Source organism: Oncorhynchus kisutch, linkage group LG4, assembly GCF_002021735.2.
Source record: "Oncorhynchus kisutch isolate 150728-3 linkage group LG4, Okis_V2, whole genome shotgun sequence".
NCBI lineage: Eukaryota > Metazoa > Chordata > Actinopteri > Salmoniformes > Salmonidae > Oncorhynchus > Oncorhynchus kisutch.
The window spans coordinates 7,436,262-7,452,340 of NC_034177.2; the positions used below are offsets into that span (position 1 = coordinate 7,436,262).

Here is a 16,079-nt window from a genome sequence, read left to right on the forward strand (position 1 = left end):
TTATAGTACTGCTTGGGCTACAACATGCTATTATGGTACTGCTTGGGCGATATTTACTAAATCAAAGTGTAACGTGCAAAGTTTGCTCCTGTCTTTCCGTAGAGGAAATAAATTAGACAATGAAATGTGTGTGTGTTTGTGTGTGTGTGTGTGTGTGTGTGTGCCCTCTCCTGCAAGGTGGATTATGCTGTAATTGCCTCCCAAGCCGGAGCTTCTCTAAACAACCTGATGAGCCACGCTCAGGAGCTGGTGGGCAAGCTGCGCTCCCTGCAGCTGGACCAGAGGGAGTTCGTCTGCCTCAAGTTCCTTGTTCTGTTCAGCTTGGGTGAGTATCCAAGGGGTGGGGGGGGCAGGAGGTTGGTGGAGAGAGGAGGAGGGGTGTCTGACTACCGGAGAGAGGGAGGCTGTGGGGGCTGGGTGAGGGAGAGAAGAGGTTGGGAGGATTTCTCAGCTTGGGTGAGTTACAGGGGGAGAGGCTGCGGTAGGGAGGAGGGAGGCTGATGTGGGGGAGGACGTTGAGGGGAATTGAATAGAAGTGTGTGGGGGGGGGTGAGAGGTGAGGTAGGGTAACAGAGGGAACAGGCAAACACACACACATACCTAAGAAAGCAGTTTAAATATTCTGTGTGTGTGTGTTTCTTGGTTAACCATGGGACTTTTCTCACCGTTTCCCCTTCGTAACTTGCACCTTCTCACTCCGGTAGTTTACCATTATTTCAAGACCATGTGATACGCTCCCCCTAGTCTACTGTGGACACCGGTTCCCCCTATCAAACACGGACCTCTAGGGCCGATGCTTTCTATCAGGAATGATTGACGGAATTGTTATGTACTTGGCTGTTCGTCAAACACATATTACCATATCAGTTGCATTTTCACATCTGATCTCATCACAATCTCAGACCCGACCAACCCTCCCCCTTCTCACCTCTACCTTTCCTCCTCCCCCTCCTCATCGACCCCTCTCAGTCCCACCTGGAAAAGGGCTTAACTTCTCCCACCTCCTGCTAAACAAAGGAGCAGGGGCCCTTGTGTTTTTGGATGTGAGAGTGGAGGCTGGGTGGGTGGGTAGGAGGCTGGGTGGGTGGGAAGGGGGAGGGTGTGAGGGGGGAGGGGTGAGAGGGGAGGCTGGGTGGGTGGGTAGGAGGCTGGGTGGGTGGGAAGGGGGGAAGGGGGAGGGTGTGAGGGGGGGAGGGGTGAGAGGGGAGGCTGGGTGGGTGGGTGGGAGGGGGGGAGGGTGGGAGGGGAGGCTGGGTGGGTGGGTGGGAGGCTGGGTGGGTGGGTGGGAGGGGGAGGGGAGGGGTGAGAGGGGAGGCTGGGTGGGTGGGAGGGGGAGGGGTGAGAGGGGAGGCTGGGTGGGAGGGAGGGGGGAGGGGTGAGAGGGGAGGCTGGGAGGGTGGGAGGGAGGGGGGAGGGTGTGAGGGGAGGCTGGGTGGGTGTGATGAGGGATTTGGGGGGTTGATGGTCTAAATAATTTGCCGGTAACATCATCCATAACATCATCCATAACATCATCCATAATGATGCCTGTTCAGCCTGTTCTCTGGTGCTGCATGTTCTCTGGTGCTGCCTGTTCTCTGGTGCTGCCTGTTCTCTGGTGCTGCCTGTTCTCTGGTGCTGCCTGTTCTCTGGTGCTGCCTGTTCTCTGGTGCAGCCGGGGCCCCCGCTAGACGCTACGGAGAGAGAGCTGGAAACAAACACTAAAGCCAGGAGATTAGAAGGGATCTGATTAATATCATCCCACAGTCGAGGGGAGTGTGTGTGTGTGTGTGTGTGTGTGCGTGTGTGCGTGTGTGTGTGCGTGCGTGTGTGTGTGCGCGTGCGTGTGTGTGTGTGTGTGTGTGTGTGCGTGCGTGCGCGCGTGTGTGTGTGTGTAATCTGCTCCATCTAAAGAGCCTATTAATAGGGAGATAATGAAATGAGGCATGAAACTACTCCCATGCCCTTCTGTGTGAATACAGAATGCAAAATGAGGTGAAACACACTTTAATGTCAGCAATAGCACTGATACATGCTACCTGATACATGCTACCTGATACATGCTACCTATTACATTCTAATTGAAACATGCTACCTGATATATGCTACCTGATACATGCTACCTGATACATGCTACCTGATACATGCTACCTGATACATTCTACCTATTACATTCTAATTGATACATGCTACCTGATACTTGCTACCATATACATGCTACCTGATACATGCTACCTGATACATTCTACCTATTACATTCTAATAGAAACATCCTACCTGATACATGCTACCTGATACATGTTACCTGATACATGCTACCTATTACATTCTAATTTAAACATGCTACCTGATATATGCTACCTGATACATTCTACCTGATACATTCTACCTGATACATTCTACCTATTACATTCTAATTGATCCATGTTACCTGATACATGCTACCTGATACATGCTACCTGATACATGCTACCTGAAACATGCTACCTGATACATGCTACCTGAAACATTCTACCTGAAACATGCGACCTGATACATGCTACCTGATACATGCTACCTGATACATGTTACCTGATACATTCTACCTATTAAATTCTAATTGATACTTGCTACCATATACATGCTACCTGATACATGCTACCTGAAACATTCTAATTGATACATGCTACCTGATACATTCTACCTATTACATTCTAATTGAAACATTCTACCTGATACATGTTACCTGATACATGCTACCTATTACATTCTAATTGAAACATTCTACCTGAAACATTCTACCTATTACATTCTAATTGAAACATGCTACCTGATACATGCTACCTGATACATGTTACCTGATACATGCTACCTGATACATGTTACCTGATACATTCTACCTATTACATTCTAATTGAAACATGCTACCTGATACATGCTACCTGATACTTGCTACCATATACATGCTACCTGATACATGCTACCTGATACATTCTAATTGATACATGCTACCTGATACATTCTAATTGATACATGCTACCTGATACATGCTACCTGATACATTCTAATTGATACATGCTACCTGATACTTTCTACTTGCTACCTGATACATTTGATCTGATACTGCTACCCGATACATGCTACCTGATACTTGCTACCTGATACTTGCTACCTGAAAGTTGCTACCTATTACATTCTAATTGATACATACAGAAGTACAAGTTATTCCTACTATCGGTCAGTGTTGACATAGATAGGGAACCATCCCTTGCTCCAATTACCTATCAAGTGGAGTACACCTTTTCTATCAGCTTCACATCACAAATATTATACAGCTACTGAAGGTATACACATACATATCACATATTATACAGCTACTGAAGGTATACACATACATATCACATATTATACAGCTACTGCAGGTATACAAATAGACATCACATTGGTAGAATTGCATGATTCCATTTATGTTTTGACGTACTGTATGTGCTCATTTTACTATGTTTTTTTTTGTTTTTTTTCACCTTTATTTAACCAGGTAGGCTAGTTGAGAACACGTTTATTTAACCAGGTAGGCCAGTTGAGAACACCTTTATTTAACCAGGTGGCTAGTTGAGAACACGTTTATTTAACCAGGTAGGCTAGTTGAGAACACCTTTATTTAACCAGGTAGGCTAGTTGAGAACACCTTTATTTAACCAGGTAGGCTAGTTGAGAACACGTTTATTTAACCAGGTAGGCCAGTTGAGAACACCTTTATTTAACCAGGTGGCTAGTTGAGAACACGTTTATTTAACCAGGTAGGCTAGTTGAGAACACCTTTATTTAACCAGGTAGGCCAGTTGAGAACACCTTTATTTAACCAGGTGGCTAGTTGAGAACACGTTTATTTAACCAGGTAGGCTAGTTGAGAACACCTTTATTTAACCAGGTAGGCTAGTTGAGAACACCTTTATTTAACCAGGTAGGCCAGTTGAGAACACCTTTATTTAACCAGGTGGCTAGTTGAGAACACGTTTATTTAACCAGGTAGGCTAGTTGAGAACACCTTTATTTAACCAGGTGGCTAGTTGAGAACACGTTTATTTAACCAGGTAGGCTAGTTGAGAACACCTTTATTTAACCAGGTAGGCTAGTTGAGAACACCTTTATTTAACCAGGTAGGCTAGTTGAGAACACCTTTATTTAACCAGGTAGGCTAGTTGAGAACACCTTTATTTAACCAGGTAGGCTAGTTGAGAACACCTTTATTTAACTAGGTAGGCTAGTTGAGAACACCTTTATTTAACCAGGTAGGCTAGTTGAGAACACCTTTATTTAACCAGGTAGGCTAGTTGAGAACAAGTTCTCATTTACAATTGCGACCTGGCCAAGATAAAGCAAAGCAGTTCGACACATACAACAACACAGAGTTGCACATGGAGTAAAACAAACATACAGTCAATAATACAGTAGAAAAATAAGTCTATATACAATGTGAGCAAATGAGGTAGGATAAAGGAGATAAAGGCAATAAAAAGGCCTTGGTATGTAGCGTGTTAATATGCAGAAGTTAGTGTACCTCCAACCTTTTCCTTCCCTCATGGCTTGACAGTCAAATCTCTAGTTTAGATGAGTGTTACACAATCCAAGTATATCCAAGGATATATAGAGCATCTTGAATCAGATTGACTGGCATTTGGATGTATAGACATTCCTTTAAAGTCTGTTGGTCGAGAGTTGCTTGGTAGAATTCTGATCACCTGAAGGTAGAGATGTGAAATAAAGGAATCAGTCAGTCCAAGGCCACACACGCACGCACGCACACACGCACGCACGCACGCACACACACACACACACACACACACACACACACGCACGCACTCACGCACACACGCACGCACGCACGCACTCACGCACGCACGCACGCACGCACGCACGCACGCACACACACACACCAATCCTGGACAGGCCTCTTCTCTTATATATGTAGCCCATCACATTTAAGTTCAAAGCCTTTTAAAGGAAGGTTCATCTCCCCTGACCTGACATTAGTCTACCCCACAGCGCTAACCCTGGCGTTCTCAATCAGCGCGCCAACACTAGTGCGATCAGCCAGTGTCGCTAACTGCTTATTTATTTTATCTTGTGTCCTTTAACCATTTGTACATTGTTAAAACACTGTCTATATACAATATGACATTTGTAATGTCTTTATTGTTTTGAAACTCCTGTATGTGTAATGTTTACTGTTAATTTTTATTGTTTATTTCACTTTTGTATATTATCTACCTCACTTGCTTTGGCAATGTTAACACATGTTGCCCATGCCAATAAAGCCCCTTGAATTGAATTGAATTGAGAGAGAGAGAGAGAGAGAGAGAGAGAGAGGGAAAGAGTGAGTGAGAGAAAGAGAGAGGGAGAGAGAGGGAAAGAGAGAGGGTGTGTGTTCGATTGTGTTCTCTCTCCTCTTTTCTCCTGCTACTTGGCTTGCCCCCGATCCCTCTCACAGTTACACTTTTATTTTTCATTTCTTTCCAATGGCTCTCTTTTTCTCCATTTGTCCATTCCTCTACATCCCTCTCTCTCTCCATTTCTCCTGTCAGTCTGAAGAGAGAAGTGTGTGTGTGTGTGTGTGTGTGCGTGTGTGTGTGTGTGTGTGTGTGTGTGTGTGTGTGTGTGGTGTGTGTGTGTGTGTGTGTGTGTGTGTGTGTGTGTGTGTGTGTGTGTGTGTGTGTGTGTGTGTGTGTGTGTGTGTAGATATCGGCATAAGTGGGCAGTTAGGGGAGCTTGGAGTGACCCCAGATCTCGAGGTCAGCCTCTGTCATGTGTAATTGTGTGACCAGTCAGAAGCCAGTGAAACCAGGGAATGCCAGGAAATGACAGGGAACGCCAGGAAAAGACAGGGAACACCAGGGAATGTCAGGGACCTCCAGGGAACACCAGGGAATGTCAGGGAACTCCAGGTAATACCGGGGAATGTCAGGGAACTCCAGGGAACACCAGGCAATGCCAGGGAATGCCAGGGAACACCAGGAAAAGTCAGGTAATACCGGGGAATGTCAGGGAATGCCAGGGAATGACAGAGAATGCAAGGAAACACCAGGGAATGTCAGGGAACTCCAGGGAATGTCAGGGAACTCCAGGGAACACCAGGGGATGTCAGGGAACGCCAGAGAACACCAGGAAAAGCCAGGGAATGCCAGGGAACGCCAGGGAACACCAGGAAAAGCCAGGGAACGCCAGGGAATTTCAGGGAACGCCATGAAAAGGCAGGAACGCTGGGCTTTGCTGGTACGTGCTCCACACAGGGGACAGAGCACTAATTAACATTCCTAGAATCTGGCCCTTTTATATTTTCTCAAAGAGACAGAACAATTAACGATCACTCACAGGTACTCAGATGACTGCTTGTGTTCCATTCCAGTCTAGGAGTAGTGGACAGTGAGGAGGGTGTTAGGACTGGACAGTGAGGAGGGTGTTAGGACTGGACAGTGAGGAGGGTGTTAGAACTGGACAGTGAGGAGGGTGTTAGAACTGGACAGTGAGGAGGGTGTTAGAACTGGACAGTGAGGTGGGTGTTAGAACTGGACAGTGAGGAGGGTGTTAGGACTGGACAGTGAGGAGGGTGTTAGGACTGGACATTGAGGAGGGTGTTAGGACTGGACAGTGAGGTGGGTGTTAGAACTGGACAGTGAGGAGGGTGTTAGAGCCGTACAGTGAGGAGGGTGTTAGGACTGGACAGTGAGGAGGGTGTTAGGACTGGACAGTGAGGAGGGTGTTAGGACTGGACAGTGAGGAGGGTGTTAGGACTGGACAGTGAGGAGGGTGTTAGGACTGGACAGTGAGGAGGGTGTTAGGTCTGGACAGTGAGGAGGGTGTTAGAGCCGTACAGTGAGGTGGGTGTTAGGCTGGACAGTGAGGAGGGTGTTAGGACTGGACAGTGAGGAGGGTGTTAGGACTGGACAGTGAGGAGGGTGTTAGGACTGGACAGTGAGGAGGGTGTTAGGACTGGACAGTGAGGAGGGTGTTAGGACTGGGCAGTGAGGAGGGTGTTAGGACTGGACAGTGAGGTGGGTGTTAGGACTGGACAGTGAGGAGGGTGTTAGAGCCGTACAGTGAGGAGGGTGTTAGGACTGGACAGTGAGGAGGGTGTTAGGACTGGACAGTGAGGAGGGTGTTAGGACTGGACAGTGAGGTGGGTGTTAGGACTGGACAGTGAGGAGGGTGTTAGGACTGGACAGTGAGGAGGGTGTTAGAGCCGTACAGTGAGGAGGGTGTTAGGACTGGACAGTGAGGAGGGTGTTAGGACTGGACAGTGAGGAGGGTGTTAGGACTGGACAGTGAGGAGGTTGTTAGGACTGGACAGTGAGGAGGGTGTTAGGACAGTGAGGCTGACAGATATGATGTCAATGGATTTGTCAATTAGTCGGGCACTGAAGTGTCACGTGGCATCCTCCTCTCAACCCCTCCACCCCTCCAACCTCCCTAACCCCCACCCTCTCCTCCTCTCAACCCCTCCACCCCTCCACCACTCCAACCTCCCTAACCCCCATCCTCTCCTCCTCTCAACCCCTCCTCCCCTTCCAACCTCCCTAAACCCCATCCTCTCCTCCTCTCAACCCCTCCTCCCCTTCCAACCTCCCTAACCCCCATCCTCTCCTCCTCTCAACCCCTCCTCCCCTTCCAACCTCCCTAACCCACACCCACTCCTCCTCTCAACCCCTCCATCCCTTCCAACCTCCCTAACCCCCATCCTCTCCTCCTCTCAACCCCTCCATCCCTTCCAACCTCCCTAACCCCCATCCTCTCCTCCTCTCAACCCCTCCAACCTCCCCAACCACCATCCTCTCCTCCTCTCAACCCCTCCTCCCCTTCCAACCTCCCTAACCCCCACCCTCTCCTCCTCTCAACCCCTCCATCCCTTCCAACCTCCCTAACCCCCACCCTCTCCTCCTTCTAACCCCTCCTCCCCTTCCAACCTCCCTAACCCCCATCCTCTCCTCCTCTCAACCCCTCCTCCCCTTCCAACCTCCCTAACCCCCACCCACTCCTCCTCTCAACCCCTCCATCCCTTCCAACCTCCCTAACCCCCATCCTCTCCTCCTCTCAACCCCTCCAACCTCCCTAACCCCCATCCTCTCCTCCTCTCAACCCCTCCATCCCTTCCAACCTCCCTAACCCCCATCCTCTCCTCCTCTCCTCCTCTCAACCCCTCCTCCCCTTCCAACCTCCCTAACCCCCACCCTCTCCTCCTCTCAACCCCTCCACCCCTTCCAACCTCCCTAACCCCCACCCTCTCCTCCTCTCAACCCCTCCTCCCCTTCCAACCTCCCTAACCCCCATCCTCTCCTCCTCTCAACCCCTCCTCCCCTTCCAACCTCCCTAACCCCCACCTTCTCCTCCTCTCAACCCCTCCATCCCATCCAACCTCCCTAACCCCCATCCTCTCCTCCTCTCAACCCCTCCTCCCCTTCCAACCTCCCCAACCCCCACCCTCTCCTCCTCTCAACCCCTCCCCCCCTTCCAACCTCCCTAACCCCATCCTCTCCTCCTCTCAACCCCTCCTCCCCTTCCAACCTCCCTAACCCCATCCTCTCCTCCTCTCAACCCCTCCTCCCCTTCCAACCTCCCTAACCCCCATCCTCTCCTCCTCTCAACCCCTCCTCCCCTTCCAACCTCCCTAACCCCCATCCTCTCCTCCTCTCAACCCCTCCCCCCCTTCCAACCTCCCTAACCCCCATCCTCTCCTCCTCTCAACCCCTCCTCCCCTTCCAACCTCCCTAACCCCCATCCTCTACCCGTCTCAACCCCTCCTCCCCTTCCAACCTCCCTAACCCCCATCCTCTCCTCCTCTCAACCCCTCCCCCCCTTCCAACCTCCCTAACCCCCATCCTCTCCTCCTCTCAACCCCTCCACCCCTTCCAACCTCCCTAACCCCCATCCTCTCCTCCTCTCAACCCCTCCTCCCCTTCCAACCTTCCAACCTCCCTAACCCCCATCCTCTCCTCCTCTCAACCCCTCCTCCCCTTCCAACCTCCCTAACCCCCACCCTCTCCTCCTCTCAACCCCTCCACCCCTTCCAACCTCCCTAACCCCCCACCCTCTCCTCCTCTCAACCCCTCCTCCCCTTCCAACCTCCCTAACCCCCATCCTCTCCTCCTCTCAACCCCTCCTCCCCTTCCAACCTCCCTAACCCCCACCTTCTCCTCCTCTCAACCCCTCCATCCCATCCAACCTCCCTAACCCCCATCCTCTCCTCCTCTCAACCCCTCCTCCCCTTCCAACCTCCCCAACCCCCACCCTCTCCTCCTCTCAACCCCTCCCCCCCTTCCAACCTCCCTAACCCCATCCTCTCCTCCTCTCAACCCCTCCTCCCCTTCCAACCTCCCTAACCCCATCCTCTCCTCCTCTCAACCCCTCCTCCCCTTCCAACCTCCCTAACCCCCATCCTCTCCTCCTCTCAACCCCTCCTCCCCTTCCAACCTCCCTAACCCCCATCCTCTCCTCCTCTCAACCCCTCCCCCCCTTCCAACCTCCCTAACCCCCATCCTCTCCTCCTCTCAACCCCTCCTCCCCTTCCAACCTCCCTAACCCCCATCCTCTACCCGTCTCAACCCCTCCTCCCCTTCCAACCTCCCTAACCCCCATCCTCTCCTCCTCTCAACCCCTCCCCCCCTTCCAACCTCCCTAACCCCCATCCTCTCCTCCTCTCAACCCCTCCACCCCTTCCAACCTCCCTAACCCCCATCCTCTCCTCCTCTCAACCCCTCCTCCCCTTCCAACCTTCCAACCTCCCTAACCCCCATCCTCTCCTCCTCTCAACCCCTCCTCCCCTTCCAACCTCCCTAACCCCCACCCTCTCCTTCTCTCAACCCCTCCACCCATCCCAACTCCTTTCCTTCTCTCAACCCCTCCACCCATCCCAACTCCTTTCCTTCTCTCAACCCCTCCACCCATCCCAACTCCTTTCCTTCTCTCAACCCCTCCACCCATCCCAACTCCTTTCCTTCTCTCAACCCCTCCACCCATCCCAACTCCTTTCCTTCTCTTAACCCCTCCACCCATCCCAACTCCTTTCCTTCTCTCAACCCCTCCACCCATCCCAACTCCTTTCCACCCTTTAGCCCCCTCCCCTGCGCTAGCTAGCATCTCTCATTAATATATGTCTTTCACTCTGGGTGCCACAAGGTCAGACACCAATCTGCTGAAACAACACAAACACACAAACCTGTTGAAAATAAAAAATTTGAGGACACACACACACACACACACACACACACACACAACGCCCTGCAAGACCAAAAGAAAACACATAATACCCAGACAAGTATTTCCTAATTAAGCACTACCAGCCCGGCTCCGCTGCTTCCCCAATCAATGCTCTGATCCCGGCCAATGAGCTGGGGAGTTCACTAATGCATGCGCAGCCCAGGCTCCCATAATGCCCTGCACATATGCATTTCCTGAAACAAACTTAATCATTTGGAATTCGGTGGGCATTGATTTAACATTCAGAGGCGGTGACGGTTCAAGTCCTGCGAGAACCGGGCGGGGGCCCAATAATTCAGCATAAAACCTCTGCCATGTCTTCATCCGATCTTCTAATGTAAGATAATAGAGCTAGGGGTTTTCCAGTGAGCCCAGCAGTTTGGCCATAAGTGTAGTGGAAGTGTAGCATTGATTTGCTCAATACACATATAAAACACGATGATGGTGTGTGTGTGTGTGTGTGTGTGTGTGTGTGTGTGTGTGTGTGTGTGTGTGTGTGTGTGTGTGTGTGTGTGTGTGTGTGTGTGTGTGTGTGTGTGTGTGTGTGTAGTATGTGTGTGTTTGTATGTATTTTCAATCAGCAAAGTATGAAGTCTTCTAGAATGAATGGTTTGTCCAATGAACACAATAATAGGATTCATAAAAAAAGGTGACTGCAGGACTGAGTGCCTGAAAAGCCAGAAGTATAAAACATGTATGTATACAATACATAAAGTGCCGTTTCACACAGGAAATACATCTATCTACTTCTGGTTTCAGTAAAGTGCTTACAAAATATGGACTTGATGAAAAACCACTGGACTCATCTAGGTCGACATCTCTCTTGAACTTAGTCAGTGCAAAAGCCTGAAATGACTTCATTTCTGAGTGTACTGGCAGTTTCCCTTCTTATCAAGAGTAGCAGCAACCCCTAAGCAATGAATCTAATATTTCTTGATTTTCTTCCCTCTGTCTATGGAAAAGGTTCATCTGCGGACATTTGTTGTCAGGTCCCCCCCCCCCCACCCCCTAGCTTTGAAAAGCAAGCTCTGTAATGAGAGCTTCTAAAAGGCTTTCAGACTTTATCAAGCTTTAAAAGCACCAGACCTTCCCATGTTGCCATTATTACTGCCCATTACTGCAGACTGTTGTTGATTAAAGACGAGTTTGGGGGCAAAATTGTATCTGTACACCCTTGACCTCTCTCCTTTTTGCCTTACATTCAGAATGTTCTGGAAATTCCACACCTGATTCCTTCCCGACACTCCGACCCTATCTGCCCATGTGTAACTCTTTTCTATAACTTAACAAACTAACCATAACATTAATATAATAACTACAATAAACATTTCTATATTTATTTTTTATTTTTATTTTTATTTTTTCACCTTTATTTAACCAGGTAGGCTAGTTGAGAACACCTTTATTTAACCAGGTAGGCTAGTTGAGAACACCTTTATTTAACCAGGTAGGCTAGTTGAGAACAAGTTCTCATTTGCAACTGCGACCTGGCCAAGATAAAGCATAGCAGTGTGAGCATACAACAAAGAGTTACACATGGAGTAAACAATTAACAAGTCAATAACACAGTAGAAAACGAAGGGGGGGTCTATATACAATGTGTGCAAAAGGCATGAGGAGGTAGGCAAATAATTACAATTTTGCAGATTAACACTGGAGTGATAAAAGATCAGATGGTCATGTACAGGTAGAGATATTGGTGTGCAGAAGAGCAGAAAAGTAAATAAATAAAAACAGTATGGGGATGAGGTAGGTGAAAAGGGTGGGCTATCTACCAATAGACTATGTACAGCTGCAGCGATCGGTTAGCTGCTCAGATAGCTGATGTTTGAAGTTGGTGAGGGAGATGAAAGTCTCCAACTTCAGCGATTTTTGCAATTCGTTCCAGTCACAGGCAGCAGAGTACTGCACAACCCTTTTCCTCCCTTTTTATTCTGATCTTCTTATCAGTTTACCGCACTGTCTTTATGATTATGTTAACACGTGTTTTTTAAATTTATTTATCAGTCATCAAACAAGTGGGATTATCAGAAAGTGGACCAGAGGATTTAGAGTTTGTTACGCGACGGGATTTGGAAGAGTTGCTGGATGCCTTATTGCTGATAGAGTTGTGACAACGAGAAAAAAACAACTACTTCATAATTCTGCTTCAAGGTTAATTGTGCTTCCTGATAGAAAGGATGGAGCCTAGTTCAGTGTGTTAGTAGAAATGATACCTATGAAATATACATAAAATGACCATGTCTACTACGTTCGGAAGTTCAGATAACTTGTTTTGCTTTAAATCATTTAACAGACTCATCTGAGATTTTTCCGTGAGTTTTCTTTATGGAGATTATGCAAATGTATGGGGATGGTTTAAACACTCCTTTCCATTAAATGAAGGGAAGATAATGTATATGTTAACATGTTCCATCAAATACCTAACCATTTCAGGAACTCTCCTTTAGTGTGTAGACTGGATTACAGTCCCAACCACTACCAACCTGTTGAGAAATAGAAGCCTGACTGGACTACAGTCCCAACCCACTACCAACCTGATGAAAACTAGAAGCCTGACTGGACTACAGTCCCAACCACTACCAACCTGATGAAAAATAGAAGCCTGACTGGACTACAGTCCCAACCACTACCAACCTGATGAGAAATAGAAGCCTGACTGGACTACAGTCCCAACCACTACCAACCTGATGAGAAATAGAAGCCTGACTGGACTACAGTCCCAACCACTACCAACCCGTTGAGAATTGTAAGCCTGTCCTGGTCAGTAACCGTAATAAAAGGTGTCTGGCAGCCTAGCACCTGGGTATTAATAATGAAAATGTTTGAAATAGGACAAAAATAATCACCCATCAAATTATTGGATTATTATTATTACGTCTGTTTGGATGCTGTAGAATTTGACACAGACTCTTAACTCTCCCTCCAGACGACAGGTAGAGAAGTACGACAGTGAATATCCTGTCACCTTTGTCCGCTTTCATCAACATACTGCCCAGCTTTAGTGGGCCATGCAGGGACCATGCAGGGTTCACACTGAGTAAATGTCCTGTAAAGTTCTCTGTAAAATAAATATTTTCCCTATCTCCCCTCTTCCTCCTCTCTCCTTCCTCTCCTTCTCTTCCTCCTCTCTCCTTCCTCTCCTCCTCTTCCTCAGCTCTCCTTCCTCTCCTCCTCCCCCCGCCAGGTATGATTTAGGGGTGAGTGAGCTATAGATGTTGGTGCAGGGAGGAACTGTTCCTCTCCCTCTCTCTCCTAGACCTTATTGCTGTCAGTTTATTATAAAACAGGAAAGCAGAGGGACACTTGCAGTTTCTGTCTTATCGATCGGTGAGATAGATTCTGTGATTTAGAGGCAGGCACCTCCGTATCTCTAACATTCTCGGCCCTCCCATTAAGCTCCTCTGCTTTCCTACCGCGGCTATTGATGTATCAACATTAACAGTTACAAGCAGCAACAGAAAATCAATGCTTTTAAACCGAGGCTACATAAGTCTGTGTTGGTCTTCCGGGTTGTCCCCCGCGTCCAGATACTGTGTTGGTCTTCCGGGTTGTCCCCCGCGTCCAGATACTGTGTTGGTCTTCCGGGTTGTCCCCCGCGTCCAGATACTGTGTTGGTCTTCCGGGTTGTCCCCCGCGCGTCCAGATACTGTGTTGGTCTTCCGGGTTGTCCCCCGCGTCCAGATACTGTGTTGGTCTTCCGGGTTGTCCCCCGCGTCCAGATACTGTGTTGGTCTTCCGGGTTGTCCCCCGCGTCCAGATACTGTGTTGGTCTTCCGGGTTGTCCCCCGCGTCCAGATACTGTGTTGGTCTTCCGGGTTGTCCCCCGCATCCAGATACTGTGTTGGTCTTCCGGGTTGTCCCCCGCGTCCAGATACTGTGTTGGTCTTCCGGGTTGTCCCCCGCGTCCAGATACTGTGTTGGTCTTCCGGGTTGTCCCCCGCGTCCAGATACTGTGTTGGTCTTCCGGGTTGTCCCCCGCGCGTCCAGATACTTAGCAGTCGACGGGATCCCCTAAAACATGCTCCCGACATGTCAGGTGCTTCCCAAGTGATATCTGCACTGGAAATACCAATCATACGTTTCTTCGGCCCGGGGTTGTTTGGCCCTTCTGGGCCCCCCCCCACCTCTATCTGTATGAGAACATGAGAGAACAACACTACGGAACATATTTGGCTGGATTATTTTTCAGCCCCACCTTATTTTCACTCCCAGGCGCCGTTCGCTCGGCATTCTGACATCTGACATATATATATAGCTTTTCCTTGTTCAACACCAAAGTCTCCTCAAAGTGATTCTCTAAGAATTACGGAGAAATAATGAAATAAATCACTCCTCCAACCTCTGTGCTGTCCATCACCCCATTTGAAGCGGAATCCTAAACAGAATCAGTAGGAGTGGAGCTGCTCAGACATTTATGAGAGCTGTGCAGGTCCTGCTGGGACAAACAGGCCGTTCGCAACGCCTCTCATTCTCCATCAATGGACACAAGTTCATTACGCACACTTTCAGCTGCACGGCCGTCGAACGCTTTTCACAGGTAGTGAAATGTGTGTGTGTGTGGGGGGGGGGGGGGCCTGTAGTGAGCCTATACGGAAGCATCAGAATTCTTGTTTACATGACTGGTGTTCCCCGTAGTCACAGATTGAGGTTATTATCATGTACATGGTATCCGTTACGATGCTAATGTTTCACCATGGGTGCAGCAGCGCTACTATAGCCCAGGCACTAGCTGCTGCTCTCCGCCAATTAGAGTCTGAGCCCTGCCAGGGCGTGGAGGAGAGGACGGGCTACCCAGGGCCCAGTGGAGAGCCGGGGGTGTTAGAATACAAGAAGGGTAAAAAATAAATAGTGGGAGCCTACATTGTAAAACGCTAGTTCTTTTGAAACAAAGATTTTTGTTTTCAGATTCAATTTGATTGTTTTAACGTTATCTCATGTTATCTAGTCATAATTTCTTCCCCCAATGGAAGTGCATTACTTCTAGCTAATTTATTTTAAACTAAATGGAAGTGCATTACTTCTAGCTAATTTATTTTAAACTAAATGGAAGTGCATTACTTCTAGCTAATTTATTTTAAACTAAATGGAAGTGCATTACTTCTAGCAAATTTATTTTAAACTAAATGGAAGTGCATTACTTCTAGCTAATTTATTTTCAAATAAATGTTTCAAATAAAAGCCTGGTGATCTTATGAGAGATCTAAAATTATCATCAAACCTGTACATTATCTTGAAACTACACTTGGTACCTAACATTATCTAGCATTATGTAACATTACCTAAAATTAACTTATGTTAACTAACATGAACTAACATTATCTAACATTACATAACATTACCTAACATTAACCAACATTAACCAGCATTACCCAAACTTAACCAACTTTAACCAACATTACCCAACATTACCTACCATTACCTAACAATACCTAACATTAACCAACATTAACTAACATTACCCAACATTAGCTAACATTAACCAACATTAACTAACATTACCCAACATTACCTAACATTACCCAGAATTACCCAACATTACCCAGCATTACCCAACATTACCTGGCATTAACCAACATTAACCAACATTAACCAACAGTACCTAACAGTACCTAACAGTACCTAACATTAACTAACATTACCTAACATTAACCAACATTAACCAACATTACCCAACATTACCCAGCACTACCCAACATTACCTAACATTACCTAATATTACCTAACATTACCTAATATTGCCTAACATTACCTAACATTACCTAATATTGCCTAACATTAACCAACATTAACCAACATTACCTAACATTACCTAACATTAACCAACATTACCCAACATTACCTAACATTACCCAACATTACCCAACGTT

General features: G+C 47.8%; 1 protein-coding gene across 2 annotated transcripts in view; it reads left to right on the forward strand.

The window, feature by feature from the left end:
• LOC109875740 (nuclear receptor subfamily 5 group A member 2) overlaps positions 1 to 16,079 on the forward strand; it is a 162,185-nt gene that overhangs the window by 124,008 nt on the left and 22,098 nt on the right. For both annotated transcript variants that reach the window (XM_031822349.1, XM_031822350.1), the window contains one exon: positions 178 to 325. In XM_031822349.1, the coding sequence (XP_031678209.1) occupies positions 178 to 325 (148 nt within the window). The remainder of the gene's footprint in view (positions 1 to 177; positions 326 to 16,079) is intronic.